The sequence below is a fragment of the Eulemur rufifrons genome, chromosome 7 (genome assembly GCF_041146395.1).
Source record: "Eulemur rufifrons isolate Redbay chromosome 7, OSU_ERuf_1, whole genome shotgun sequence".
Classification (NCBI taxonomy): Eukaryota; Metazoa; Chordata; class Mammalia; order Primates; family Lemuridae; genus Eulemur; species Eulemur rufifrons.
Window position 1 is genome coordinate 107,003,286 of NC_090989.1, and position 15,513 is coordinate 107,018,798.

Below are 15,513 nucleotides of genomic sequence, written 5' to 3' on the forward strand. Positions count from 1 at the left end.
ATTTTATATTTAGGAAAATAAATCATGCTAGGATCCTCAAACATTTTTATAAAAAAATATTCCATTTACTTCCAACTGGACTGTGTGAGATACATGTATATTTATTTCCAAATGACAAAACAATAAAGTGTATAGGTCTCATTAGGTGGGAGATAAATAGTTAAAAATGCAAACACCACCATGCTTTCCTTTCTGGACCACCTCCCAACCCACAGAGAATCCAAACACTATTTTTCTCCCACACGAGAAAGAAAATTATTTAGTCACAGCATAACAAAAACATACACTAGTGAACACATGTCTTAGCCAGTTAAGTATTCCAGGATGTGTTCTCTCTCTTATGCCTGGCTTTGGATTTTTCTATTCCAATTTCTCCCTTGGATCTTATAGTCTTCCGTTTTCTGAGAAAATTTCTAGCTCTATCCTTCAGTACATCTCCTTTCCTTACTCTCTGTACATCTTTACCCTTCCTATCAGTATCTATCTTACCCCAAGGAGCTGACATGAGAAAAGAACTTCTCACAGAGAAAACAAACTGCACTGTGTTCATAATTAGTAGAGGCTGCAACAAACAAAAAACCTCAGACTTGGAGAGCTCCAATGTTTGATCCCAAGTACTTCACCATGTGTACTCTGTACAAAGTAGCATTTCACTTCTGCAACCTTGAATTAAGATCCTGTTTTCGCTTGGATTCTGTCACTTTGCCCTCGGTCTCTTTTTGTCAGTCTGTCTTGCTCAGGCACACGCTTGCCACCATTTCCCATTGCACTGGCTCCTTTTTCATTAAACACTACCAGCAACAGACACTTGCAAACCCTGCTGATCTATCTTGCCACACCCCTACTCCCAAATAATTCTTAATGTTTCATGTGTTCAAATTTGCTTCTTTAAAGGAAAAAAAGCTAGGAGCAGGTTTCGCCCAGAAGCTGTTCTTATTCAACATATTGAGTATCTAAACCTCTCCAAAATTTTCAAAAGACCTAACTGTAGGATGAAGTTGACATAGGCAATGCTTCTTACATGTGGCTGCACATTTGAATGAGCTAAGCTGCTTGCAAATCTCCAATTTATGTTGTTTCAGAGCATTACTATTTCTTTTCTGTCTGGCAGGATGTGTGCATATGAGCCCTATGAAGGAACAGTAGGGACGGAGAAAACTGTACAAAACCTAGGAAGTGCCGGGAATGTGGCTTTGCAGCTGCTGTCAGTTAAGCACATACCTAACGGTCCTAATGTCAATGTCTATGTGAGGGGTGATGAAAAGATGTTAGCAAAATTATTCAAAAACGGCTTATAGACTATTTATGTAAGGCAAGACAAGATGCTGGGACCTCTGAGAAAGTACAAGGATGAATGTTTCCTGTCTTCCAGGAGCACAGATTCAGTATCATAAAAGTAAAATCTTCAGATGTAGAAGTCCAAACAGGGGTGAAGAAGGAAAGCATCCCGGAAAGATCCATGTGTCCATCACAACCACACAGGCCCCATGCTGCACCCTAACTGCCCTGGCCTGAGGATAAAAGGGCTGTGGCCACATGCTGGTTGTGCCACTTGCCAACTCCGTGATCCCAGATAACAAACCTTTCTAAGCTTCAGATTTTTCCTCTGAAAAATAGGTAACATGTTTTCCTTGTAAGGCTTTTGTGAGAATACTTGAGACAAAGTATATAAAATGCCTAGAATCAAGCTGGACACAGCGCTCACTGCTATTAATGCATATGCTAGACTTCCACTCCTCTCTTGTACACACCCTGCACCCAGGCTGTACTGCATTACTCAATATTTCCCAAAGACCCTGGGGCACTTCCTTCCTTTGCTGTTGCTCTTTCCTCCACCTAAGATACTCCCAACAGCCCCAATTTCACTTTGCTGACATGCAACATACAAATACAGTGTCAGGTCCTTCCCTCTGTCACTCCAGTTCACTGAAAACCCTTCCCACAGGGAACTGAGGTGGGGGCAGGGGAAGAGAAGTAGCCTTTGGAGCATCGATCACAGTGTAATCCACTTATTTTTTAGGTATTTGTTTAACATCTGTCTTCCATATTACCTTGTAAATTTTGTAAAAGGGTCCATGTATGATTTATTCATTTTTATGAGTTGGCACCGAATATTTGTTGAATAAACTAAATATGGAATACGTAAGTAGACTAATGAACAAACACATAGATAAAGGAATAAGGCAGGGACGAAGATAACAAAAATTAGTTTTGTAGGAAACTTAACCTGATAGTTGAGTGCTAAGAAAACTGAAGGGAAGATGTAAGAGATAGAAAGAACAAAAAAGTGTGCAGGGGCAACTAAGTCTTCGCAGTGAGAATGAAGACTAAGAAGCAAAATCTAGAGGTATCTGAAGGAAGATTAGGAAAGGATCAGGTATGTGAATCCAATGAGTAAATGTGTATTTCACTGGATTTCAAAATGCACCCACTAGATAAAATTTGATGGAGAAAAACAAGAACATGTTATTAGGGACAGGGAGCTCTTGAATTTACTTATAAGTGTGAGGAATTTGAGGGGTAGGTCGAAATGTACTGTAAATATCTAGTAATTGGTCTGGTGTGGACACTAATGCAGAGGTGACAGCTCAGGAGTAAGGGCAATATCTCAAGTCCTGGGAGGGATGCAAAGCTTCCACATTCTCTGTAGGAGAGACGAGCCAAGGGAGCTGAGATGGTGAAGGGGGTAAATGAGCCATCAAATGGTGCACACTCCCTCTCCATAATTAATAAGATAGTCTGATGAGGCAGCGTCACGGAAGCCAGGAGGGGCTGTCCTCATATAAAAATGAGGACGATTGGTCGGGCGTGGTGGCTCGTGTCTGTAATCCTAGCACTCAGGGAGGCTGAGGCAAGAGGATCCCTTGAGCTCAGGAGTTTGAGACCAGCCTGAGCAAGAACGAGACCCCATCTCTACTAAAAATAGAAAAAATTAGCCAGGCAACTAAAAATAGAAACAAAATGAAAAAAATTAGCCATTTGTGGTGGCATGTGCTTGCAGTCCCAGCTACTCGGAGGTTGAGGCAGGAGGATTGTTTGAGCCCAGGAGTTTGAGGTTGCTGTGAGCTATGCTGATGCCATGGCACTCTACCCAGGGTAACTGAGCAAGACTCTGTCTCAAAAAAAGAAAAAAAAAAAAAAAAAATGAGGACCATCCACGATGTCAAGTGGAGTTAAGAAGTCACAATGGATGTGACCTCTCGGACTTGTTTACTGAAACCCATGTGTGAACCTTAAGAGAGAAGTTTCACTGAAGTGGTAGGGGCAGAAAGCAGGAAACAAAGGGTTGAAGTAAGAGTTGATGGTGAAATGGTGAAGGTAGGGAAGTGACCCACCAGGAGTTGGGCATGAAGAACTACAGCTTGAGAGGAAAGAGAAAGTTTGTTAGGATAATCAACATTAAACTCTGGTTTCAAATCTATGTCTTAAATAAAGACATCTCCACAGAGGAAATCAAGATTGGAGAGCAGATAACTAATAAAGGATGAAGGACATAAGGGCCTCTTGTCTGGATTAATATGGAAAGAAAGAAAGGGACACCTTTCTACTTGACCACAGGAAAAAAAAAAAAAGGAAACAGTGAAAATACAGAGAAATTGGAGGTGAAGAAGTGAGATACTCAGAGAAGCTCAAATCAGTTCATTGACCTTGATATGCTCAGGGAGTTGGGCCAAGCAGCAAAGTCATGAGTTGCCGAGTGTGGGGGTGAAACGAAAAGCAAGAGCAGCATGCAGAGAGCTGGGAAAGAATCACTGGTCAACCTCTACATGGGGCGTAAACAATATTTGTTGCTTACAAGAAAGATTTTTAGGAAAATCATGATAGCAGTTACTATACCAGGCTTCAAAGAGGACAGGTGGAAACATTTTAAAAGCTACTATCTTTCAATAGCCTGTAAGATTTGTTTACATCAATTTTTTTTGTACAAGTAAAAATGTACATGTCTTCAAATAGCAATTTATACAAAATGAGAATAAAGCCAACCTAAGAAAACATACCAAATATTTCCAAAAGTATCAATAACTTCTACTCTTTCAACTTGGTATTTAAACACCCTCAAGGTACATAGTTGCAACTAATAATAAGGATCTGAGATAAGCGCCCAAATATTATGCTATTGGTTATTCCCTGAAGGATAATTTGTTAAGCAAGGAAAAGCATCAGCTGGAGAGTCTACTACAGGAGAAGTCAAGCTATCCCTCCCATGCTAGTCCACCTGCTGCAGTTGCACTGAAAGGGCTATCTCTCCTGTAAACTGAGTTCTGAAAATCTCATCCTCCACATAGATTATTTCTGTCTCCAGATATCATCTCACATTCACAGAAACTTAACTGATGAAGAAAGTTGGAGGATGTTTGCCCAAAACTCTGGGCAGGCTTGTGGTACTACAGGAATTAAAATATGTCCCGTGAGCCAAATATCCTTAGAAAGAAGAAATGATGTTAATTAAATAGAGATGTGCTTTAAATCATCTTCATTTCTTTAAAATAAGTGATTAGAAATACTGTCAAAATGTGTGCATATTGACAAAGATGTGATAACTGTGATGAGATTATAAGAGTTGTATGTTCTCCTTTCACCTGATTCGTATTTTCTGATATTTAAACAGTGATCCGGCAGTCATAGAATTTTAAAATTACTAATGTCCTTGAAGACAAATAAAAATCTCACTCTGAATGTGCTTCCTTTCTTCCAAATACTAATGAAAAATAGATGAAGTAGATGTGCTTGTCCTTCTGATAAAATAAAATACAGCATTTCATACCTGCAATACTCCCTAATTTTACATGCTTAAAAAATCAACTGCAAACCCAGTATACCTCATGAAGTAAACAGCATCCTACCCCATCTCTAAGAATAGTAAAAACCAGTCTTTAAAAACCATGTATTTCAGTTAAAAATATTAGTTTATTAAATGGAAAACTCTTAAAAGATGTTTTCAAGTGCTCGCTTCGGCAGCACATATACTAAAATTGGAACGATACAGAGAAGATTAGCATGGCCCCTGCACAAGGATGACACGCAAATTCGTGAAGCATTCCAAAAAAAAAAAAAAAAAAATGAAAAAAGAAAAAAAAAGATGTTTTCAAACTTTTCTTTCAGCTGAATCTCTAATACCACGTGATTTTGAATAAAATAACATCAAATAAATGTCCCATCAGGAATAAGCCTTGGGCTGGGGAGGAAGAATGAGTACGCTCATGGATGAGGAAATTGTTAAAGGAACAAGGAAATTAGAAGCTTTTTCTCATTTATAACTATAACTGAATTGAAGTGTTTTTTCTGTAAATCAAGAAAACAGGAAACTGATTTAATTAACAGGAAACCTTTGTTCTACAATAGCTTCTAGAAGTTCACACTATGACCGATGAAGGTTAAATCTCTTTTGCTAAATACCCCAATGCCCAAGAATCTGTTGTATATCTAACCTAAATTTCTATACTCTGATGCATAAAGCCAGTCTAGCTGATTTAACTGTACACTGCTCAAAACACATGTCCTCAGTCAAAATACTCATTAATGTCAAAATGACATTTAGAACCATAAGCCATTAGAACTAAAGCAACCTAAAATCTACTCAAATGTCCTAATTATAACATCTCTACCCTCCTGCCCAAACCTACTTCTCCAAGGACCTCAGGGTTTAGAGCAACCCCATTTGAAGCAAATATTTTCAGTAGATTACCTTTATTTAGTAGACTTGGTGAAATAAATAAACCAGCTAAATCACTTAAAAGTAAAAATTCTGTTCCTTTTTCTAAGCCATCTTAATCATAGCAAAAAACCGAATCAATCAAATTTAGTTCTGTTCTGAATAATACAAATTGTATGTGTTGTTATTTATTAATAAGAGGTTAAAGAGTATAACTTACTATGCTTTTATTCACATGATAATATACTTTTGTAACCTAAGCACTTTTCACTTAAAGATTTTAATCACTTTCAAGGGTCAAGTGGTCTAACTGGCAGTGATCTGCCAATAAAAAAACAAATATTATTAGAGATGGTTTGCAAATAGGTGTGTGGTTGTGAGTTAAAATCAGAGAAAAGACAAGTTAATGTAAATGAAGAGCTGGAGCTTTTCTTTTATCCCTCAAATCCCTATTGAAAGCCCTTCCAGGGATTTGGAAATATAAGTTCTCAATAAGGTAGTATGATTTTAAGTATTTTAAATTAGTTTTCCTTTAATATAAAAGATTGATTTGTTGAAAATAATCATGATTTTCTTTTAAATGCCTTGTTTCATCCAAAGATCTTAGAAACACATCATAAACATCCTTTCGAGTTTACGATTTGGTATAAAGGCAAGTATCACCCTTATTTTATTGAAAAAAGTACAGACATTCCACACATGACAATCATCCCTCACTCCTGGGTCTCAATGTGGGGAGGGAGATGAGGAAAAGGTGAGACAGGGAAGATTCTCAGGTACAGAACAGTTACAAATGCAGGCTCTGGAACTAGACAGCTTGGGTTGGAACGACATCTCCATTGAACTCTATCTACTGCTCTGCTCCTCAGCTTCCCTTGTCCAGAGAATGGGGATAATATAAGTATTTACTTAAGAGAGTAGTTGAGATAAAGAGTTAATTAATTAATGACAGTGTAAGAAATTATATATTGGCAATTATTATTATGAAGTATACCCAGCATAAAAGTTCTTTTAGGAAGTCTAATTTTGAGTCTCTAATAAGTCATGAAAGTTAATTAAGATTTGCTTACATTCTAACTTAAAATAAAAATAATTTCAGTACCAACTTTCCCAAGAGTTTAATATTGAACTAATCCCTCTAGATGATCAAAAGATAGGGATTATTATATAACTGACAATTACAACTAACGTGACTGAATTTCACAGCTTAATTTCCAATTCTTAAAGGCAACAAAATTATTATGTCCATTTAAATCAGTGGTCCTCAAATTATAGTGTGCTGGGCACCACATGGAAAGGCTCCTTCAAATACAGATGGGGGGTTAGAGCACCCCAGAGTTTCTGATTCTTTGGAGCTAAGTTGGTACCCAAGAATGTGCATTCCAGCAAGTTCCCAGGTGATGCTGAGCTGCTGCTCTGCATTTTACACACAACTGTAGAAGATACTTAGCATTTAAAGAAAGAGACATACTCAAAACTCAGAATAACCAAAACATGTGTCCATGGTAAAGGAACCTATCCAAATGATTCTACTGTTAACAGAAGGACACCGCAGATCAAGATATTGAGGGCGTAGGGGTTTGCACAGCAATATTTATAGAAAGGTAAAGCAGCAAAAAGTTTGGCCCTTCAATTCATCCCTACCATATCCTTTGCCCTTTGGGTTTAAAAGTTAAAGGACTGTATATAATAGTGCTATAAAGATGCATTAATTTAATGATGTATTTTCCCAAAAACTCAAAGCTAGGTAAAAACAAAGAAAAAAAAATGCTTGTTTACATTTAAATTCTATTTAAGAAAAGCACGAAGGACACTTTATATAATAAGCCTGGCAATGGATACAACCACTTTTCTTTCCTAATGTAATTTTGAAATCTGATAATTTATAATGGGAGGAAACTGTTTCGCCTACAAAGGAGTTAATCAAACACAGATTTAAAATTATGACATTATTAACCAGGAAAAAAACAAAGGGGAAGAGACTTTAACATCCCCAACCAGCACACATTTTGAGTTAATGCAATTACTTGTTAGAAGGAAATATATCATCCAATGCTCAGAGCAATACGTTTTCAGGTAAATAACCATCTAAGAAAGCAAGCTTGCAACCTTCTCCAGCACACAGACTTTGAAGGCTTGATCTCAACTTGGATTTATCATTTGCATGGAAAATAACCAAAAGAACTCCAAGTTAGAAATCATCAACTCTATGTTAGGTTTCAGTAAAAAAGCCGCAAGATTTTAAATTGCTTTTTAAAAGATGACTTCTCAGCCACCTTCGCCCCACATTTCCCAGGAAATAAAAGCAGAAGTCCTAAAAGCAGACAGATAGAAATTCAGTGCCTGCATAGCTTTGAGTCCACAGTGTTTGAAGGTAATCTCTGATTGTGCAGCCCTTTCTTCCTCTTTCTCTGTCTCCTTCTATTTCTCTCTAGAGCACGCAAGACTTTACTGATGAAAACTCAGCAAATTCTCTATCACAAAGAGGTTTGGCAACTAAACTAAGACATTAAAAGGAAAATACCAGATGCCACTCTGCAGGTTGCATTAACTACCACTTACTGGATACATTTAAACCCTTCAGAATCAACAGAGTAACCAGGTAATGTTATATCTAGAAGTATTTGACAAATATATGTATTTACACTATGATATGTGTGTAAATTTTTTCCAAGTTTTTCTTAAAATTGAAAGCCTTAAATGACAATATCAATGCAAGCACGTATTTGGAATAAAATTAAAATGCAAGTTGAAATAATGGTGTCAGAGACAGTCATAATTAAATTCTTCATTAAGAAAAATTATACAAAGCATGGAAATAAAATACAAACAATTTTACTTATTTTACCTTAAGTATAAAATGAGATTTAAATATCGATACAGGGAGCTGAAATTCTTAAGGTCAGGAATACTTTTTAAATAACTTATAATGTATGCAAAATGAGCATTCGCAAAGCAGAATTTCCAAAACAGCCAAGGAATGAACCCATAAGAGCAAATAGCAGTAGCAAGAAAGGTTGAAATCAGTGATCTTGTGTCAATAAAATATTGGGTTTTGTTTAGTTTTTTAAAAAATAGCTAAACAGGTGGGAAGGTATGGAAAATTGAAGCCATACTGTAACAACAAGATTGTTGTTTTATTTTCAATAATTAAGGATAGAAAAAAATAATTCCATTGATATTTTGGGGGAATTGTCGTATTTAAATCTTTTACGTGAAAATTATTTCTTTTTAATTTAGATGTTAGTACTTTCAACACTACTGTGTTTACTTATAAGGAATAATATTTTATGTAGAATCAATTTTATTTGTCTTTAGTGGAATAAAAATATGACATATATCATTTCAAATTTCAAGACTTAGATACCAGATAGCATATTCAAGTCAAGTGTTAATTTTCTTTATAGCTGCCTGTTGTAAAGAATGAGGTTTTGCCCAGAATCTGGTTTTGATATTTTATTTTAGCTACCATTATGCACTCCCATAAATCTAGAAAGTATTCCCTGGCTATTGTAAGGAATGCCAACTGATAGCCATACATACACAAGCCATATCCTTTTTTTTTTTTTTTTTTACTGTTTTAAAACTTTTACTGAATGATATTCAAGAAAAATGTATGTAACAACTTCAAATACACAGAGCAAAGTTGGAAATGAGATAGACATGGGTTAAAATATTTGAAGCTAAATAATGAGTCTTTATGAGGCCAATTTTTTAATGGATGACTGAGCAATATAGAGGCAGGAATATCTTCTGATTATAAAGGAAAATGTTTTGGATATTTTTTTCTGATTTAGTAGCTTATTTAATAAATTTCTCAAGGGTGATTTACACCAATTTCTTTCCTTTTTTTTCTTTAAAATTCTAATAGACAATTATTGGTCATTTCTCCCTCAAATACTTTGATGGTACTAGAGTAAGGGAAGCTCAGGAATGAGGATGATGTAGGAAAAGTGACTGTGAATAAAAACTAAAAAAGCTAAAAGGCATGGAAATGAAGCTGGAAAAGAGTGAAGTATAGCCAAATATTTCTCTTCTAGCTTTTACATATAAATACAGGCGGGCTTTGACTAAGATTGAAATGTGCTTTAAGAGGCAAACACCAAATAAGAAATACAAAGCATCCACAACTTCACATAATGTACTCCAGACCATTTCACTTCTCTAGGGACAGAATATTTGCTGAGAGGAAATATTGTGAGATTCAGTTTTCTGTGTTTCTACTAACTGCTACAATAAAGGTCAGAAACCTCAATTTTTAGAGGCTGGGTCTTAAAAAACTCAACAGACAGAGATAACAGCAAAATCAACTACCTCAGACTAAAAATAACCATCCCCTCCTCCCTCTTCCAGGCAGCAGATAAGAAATGCAAGCCATCGACAACCTCACCTCCGTGCCTGGGAACAGCAGCCTGTGCACCAGAGACTACAAAATCACCCAGGTCCTCTTCCCACTGCTCTACACCGTTCTGTTTTTTGTTGGACTCATCACAAACAGCCTGGCAATGAGGATTTTCTTTCAAATCCGCAGTAAATCAAACTTTATTATTTTTCTTAAGAACACAGTCATTTCTGATCTTCTCATGATTCTGACTTTTCCATTTAAAATTCTTAGTGATGCCAAATTGGGAACAGGACCACTGAGAACCTTTGTGTGCCAAGTTACCTCCGTCGTATTTTATTTCACAATGTATATCAGTATTTCATTCCTCGGACTGATAACTATTGATCGCTACCAGAAGACCACTAGGCCATTTAAAACATCCAATCCCACCAATCTCTTGGGGGCTAAGATTCTCTCTGTTGTCATCTGGGCATTCATGTTCTTACTCTCTTTGCCTAACATGATTCTGACCAACAGGAGGCCAACGGACAAGAACGTGAAGAAATGTTCTTTCCTCAAATCAGAGTTTGGTCTGGTCTGGCATGAAATAGTCAATTACATCTGTCAAGTCATTTTCTGGATTAATTTTTTAATTGTCATTGTATGTTACACACTCATTACAAAAGAACTATACAAGTCATATGTAAGAACAAGGGGAGTCGGCAAAGTCCCCAGGAAAAAGGTGAATGTCAAAGTTTTCATTATCATTGCCGTATTCTTTATTTGTTTTGTTCCTTTCCATTTTGCCCGAATTCCTTACACCCTGAGCCAAACCCGGGATGTCTTTGACTGTGCTGCTGAAAACACTCTCTTCTATGTGAAGGAGAGCACTCTGTGGTTAACTTCCTTAAATGCATGCCTGGATCCATTCATCTACTTTTTCCTTTGCAAGTCCTTCAGAAATTCCTTGATAAGTATGGTGAAGTGTCCCAGTTCTGCAACATCTTCATCCCAAGAAAATAGGAAAAAAGGACAGAATAGTGGTGACCCAAGTGAAGAAACTCCAATGTAAACAAATTAACTGAGGAAATATTTCACTCTGCTGGTGATCATAACTCCTTAAAAGAAAGCACTATGTAAAAATATTAACACTGACTAAGAAATAATGAGGTTAATAACTTGAAAAAGTAATAGAAGACTACAAAAATTTTTTATTTACCTTTCCAGTATTAAAAGCTATCTTTAAATGTAGAAAAATAACCTAACCTACAGCTACGCAGCAGCAAAACAAACTGCATCCAACTGCCATGCTGCATGCAAAACTACACAGAATTCATGATGTGTAGTTTTGCCAAAATGGGTAATCGTATGATAATATCTACTGTAAAATACATCATTGATCACAATTTTATTTTTAATAATCAACTAAGGACGAATGATCTACCAAATATAATCTAGTTATCAAAAGTGATACTAAAGATATATATATGTGTGTATATATCTCCCTCTATATAGCTCCTAGTCCCCTATCATGATACTACTTACAAAAATTTAGTGGCATACACAAATAATAAATACTAACTTTTAATCATTCGCAGAAACCTAAGGGGATTTTAAACTAATTGAAATAGTATTTGATTAGACTGAATTTTATAAAAATGTTCTTTAAGAAGGTAGACATTTAAAGACTATCTTTTCAATAAAGACCAGAAATATCAAACAAAGTCATTAAAGGAGAGTTACTTTTATGGCATTCTAATACTAAAAAAATATATATTTCCTTAACACTAGAGAAATCAGTTTAATATTTTGACAACTTCAATGGATATAATACCATCGACTCCCTTATTAATTACCTCCTAGAAAATACCTGCTACTTGTGTTAATGAATATTTTTCCCTTAATGAGAAAAATTAAATGTGATTACAAAGTTGCATAGCCTAACTGATAAGAGGAAAGTGATTTAACTATTTGGAATTACCTGTTTGTGTTATAATATGAAAAATTTACATTAAACTCTAAATCACACTTTGTTGCAATTTCTTTGTTCAAAGATATTAGATACCACGACTCACCTCCCTATATACAACTACATCAAACATCAAATCCATTTAACAAATAATCACTGCCAACATTTTTATTACATGCCATTGTGCAGTCTCTTTGGAAGATGACATCTCAATGAGATAACATACAAATGACAAAATAAGCTGACATTATAAATCCTATTATTTAAACATGTTATATACATTATAACATGGAGTATGATTCCACACAAGCCATTATTTGATATTTTTAATATAAACAAAATATATAACACATATGAAAGTTCACATCGCTTATCTCAGTTATTCATGATCCTAAGAGGTGATTCTCAGAAGGTGGCACAGATACCAATATCTCAATATTAAAATAATGTCAGAAGAAATAAAAAGTGTGGGTTGTACTATAAAGAAGTTCACTGAATTTCAATAATAATCAGTTTTATACAAACCCTCTACAACTTCTGCTGAGTTACATTTCAGTACAAAGTTGAACCCATTTAACTCCCAAAATGGTACGTATTCTCAAGTGGCCACATTTCCTTCTATAGCACAGCTATAAGCGAACACTCAATGTCAGTGAAGATACATAGACCTGCATCAAAAAGATACATAATCTATGTACTGCTGGAACAAACAGCAGTAGCCATTTCTGCTCTGTAGACTAATTCAGTTCACTCTAATATCATATGCATAAATTTGCATATTATGTAAGAATACCAGGATATTTGAGCTGGAAGACAATCTAGAGATCAACTAATCCAACCTTCTTATTTTCCATATCACAATAATAAAGGGCAGACCCACCCCTTCACACATCAAATCCGGAGTAGAGAATAGATTGAAATTAATCACAACATGGTGTTACAGAAGGCAGATTCTGGGAGACTGCAGGGTAGACAAAGATTACCCGAACAATCTTTCTCTGGACTATTATAGGGTGTACAATTTCCCATTTTCCCTATGTATGTAGACTTTTGGGACACTCTGTAATTCACTGAGATGACAATTTCTACGAGAGAGAAAAAAACCAAAAACGCTAATGATATATTTTTGTAAAAATAACTGCAAAGTATTTAGGGTTACCTGTATTTTATAAGTATAGGTATACAACAGGAAATTTTCACACTAAACTCTAAATCATACTTTGCTGGAATTTTTTTATTCCAAGACATTAGACATCATACACTCTTGCATCAAACATCAGATTGAATCAAGACAGTCTTAGAGGTTAGTATTTACAGAGTGCTCACTACACATAGAAAATGTCACTATCTCCAGCTTTGGCCATTTTAATATACATAATAACCCCACATTTCATACTACCTTTTTTTTTTTCTTTTTTAAATGAAGCCAAATTCTGTAGACTCAGGGAGAGAAGTGAAAGGTTCAGAAGATGAGACAACAAAATAAAATCTTGTCCATGGCCTTAGTGGCTTACAAGTCCTAACGAGGCTGCTTACTGGCAGTTTCGCTCAGTGGTTTCTTATAGAAAAAGTCTAACGCAGGTATCAGCAAACTGCAGCCCACAGGCCAAATCCCAACCCACTGCCTGTTTTCGTACAGTTTGTGATCCAAGAATTCTTTTTAATTTTTTTTTTATTTTTGATTATTACAGGCACATAATAGTTGTACATATTTATGAGAGCAGAACGATGGCTACCAGAGTCTGGTAAGGGTAGTGGGGAGGAAAGGATAGGAGGGGATGGTTAATGGGTACCAAAATACTATTAGATACAGGGAATAAGATCTAGTATTCAGGAGCACAACAGGGTGACGATCATTAATAATTTATTGCATATTTCAAAATAACTAAAAATGCAGAATTGGAATGTTTCTAACACAAAGAAACGATAAATGCTTGAGAAGAGGGATACTCCAATTACTGTGATTTAATCATTAAACATTGCATTCTTCTATCAGAATATTGCACATGCCCTTTTTCAAATGTTTGTGAGAAAAAAAATCAAAAGAATAAAATTTCATGTCATATGATAATTTATATGAAATTCAAACATAAGCATCCACAAATAAGGTTTTATTGGAACACAATTATGCCCATTCGGTTTTTATCTATGACTGCTTTTGTGCTGCAACAACAGAGCTGAGTTGCTGTGATGGCACCTGCATTGCCCGCAAAACATAAGAATATTCTAACCCTGGATCAGTACTTTAAAAACAGCAAGAAAAACTCTTTGCAGAAAAAGAACCCTTTCTTCATGCATCTAGGTGTTTCAGTAGCTTTGCACTCAATCATCACACATCGTATGCTTGTAGCTGTGGCTGATCATCATTGGTTGGCAATGCCCAAGGCGGCATCACAATGCTGCCACTGGGAATTGAAATTTGGAAATACACTTACCAATCAACAGCAACTGAGAAATAGACTGATTTTTAAAAATGAAGAAAGCATGAAAAGTCAATTTCCAAGAGCAATAAAAATGGTCAAAAATATGAAAAGATACATAACATCATTAATAAGCAAATAATTTAATATTTGTATAGCACAGCTTTTTCAGCCTATAATTTTCAAATTGATTGAAAAGACTTTTAATGATAGTGTTGGAGAGCCCCACTATTGATGGGACTACAAATTGGTATAATCTCTCTAGAAAACTATTTGAAAATATCATCCACTATTTTGACACATAACTTTTGATCCAGCAATCCTACTTCTAGGAAACTTCCTACAATTATGCCAGAACAAATATTAAAAAATATATTGATACTATGTGCTCTACAGCAGCATTCCCCAACCTTTTCGGCACCAGGGACTGGTTTCATGGAAGACAATTTTTCCACAGACTTGGGGAGGAGGGAACGGTGAGCAATGGGGAGCAGCTGTAAATACAGATGAAGTTCCCATTGCTGACCCACAGCTCACCTCCTGCTGTGTGGCCCACTTTCTAACAGGGGGGTGGGGACCACAGCTTTACAATATTGTTTTGTTTTGAGACAGAGTGTCACTCTGTTGCCCAAACTAGAGTGCCGTGGCATCAGCCTAGCTCACAGCAACCTCAAACTCCTGGCCTCAAGCAATCCAACTGCCTCAGCCTCCCAAGTCGCTGGGACTACTCACTGGGACTACAGGCATGCACCACCACACCCGACTAATTTTTTCTATTTTTAAGTTGCCTGGCTAATTTTTTTTCTTTCTATTTTTAGTAGAGACGGGTTCTCACTCTTGCTTAGCCTGGCCTCTAACTCTTGACCTCAAGTTGGCCTCCCAGATTGCTAGGATTACAGGCATGAGCCACTGCGCCTGCCTAGCCAGCACTGTTTGTAATACAGAAAAATTGTAAACAAACTAAATACCATCAGAAACAACTAAACTGTAGTAAATTGATATAGTGTAACCAATTTTTAAAAGTTAGGTCAGTCTACATGTACTAACATGGAATGAAACAAAGATCTAATATGCAAATAAATGTAAATATATATTTATACACATATACAGTGGTATGTATATATGGGGGATTAATTTTCACTTTGTA

At 36.0% G+C, this 15,513-nt stretch overlaps 2 protein-coding genes and 1 non-coding gene across 3 annotated transcripts in view; 2 read left to right on the forward strand and 1 right to left on the reverse strand.

Annotated features, from left to right (window-relative positions):
• The window catches only part of MED12L (mediator complex subunit 12L), a 311,879-nt gene that overhangs the window by 76,295 nt on the left and 220,071 nt on the right, over positions 1-15,513 (reverse strand). The window lies entirely within an intron of this gene.
• LOC138388759 (U6 spliceosomal RNA) lies at positions 4,944-5,050 on the forward strand. Its single transcript, XR_011234249.1, has one exon. It is a non-coding gene; the product is annotated as a U6 spliceosomal RNA (small nuclear RNA).
• Positions 10,021-11,049, forward strand: P2RY12 (purinergic receptor P2Y12). Its single transcript, XM_069473074.1, has one exon. It carries the CDS (start codon positions 10,021-10,023, stop codon positions 11,047-11,049), a length of 1,029 nt encoding a protein of 342 aa, XP_069329175.1.

Excerpts from the sequence above, each read along its gene's own strand:
- P2RY12 (XM_069473074.1), top strand. The coding sequence starts at position 10,021 with ATGCAAGCCATCGACAACCTCACCTCCGTGCCTGGGAACAGCAGCCTG.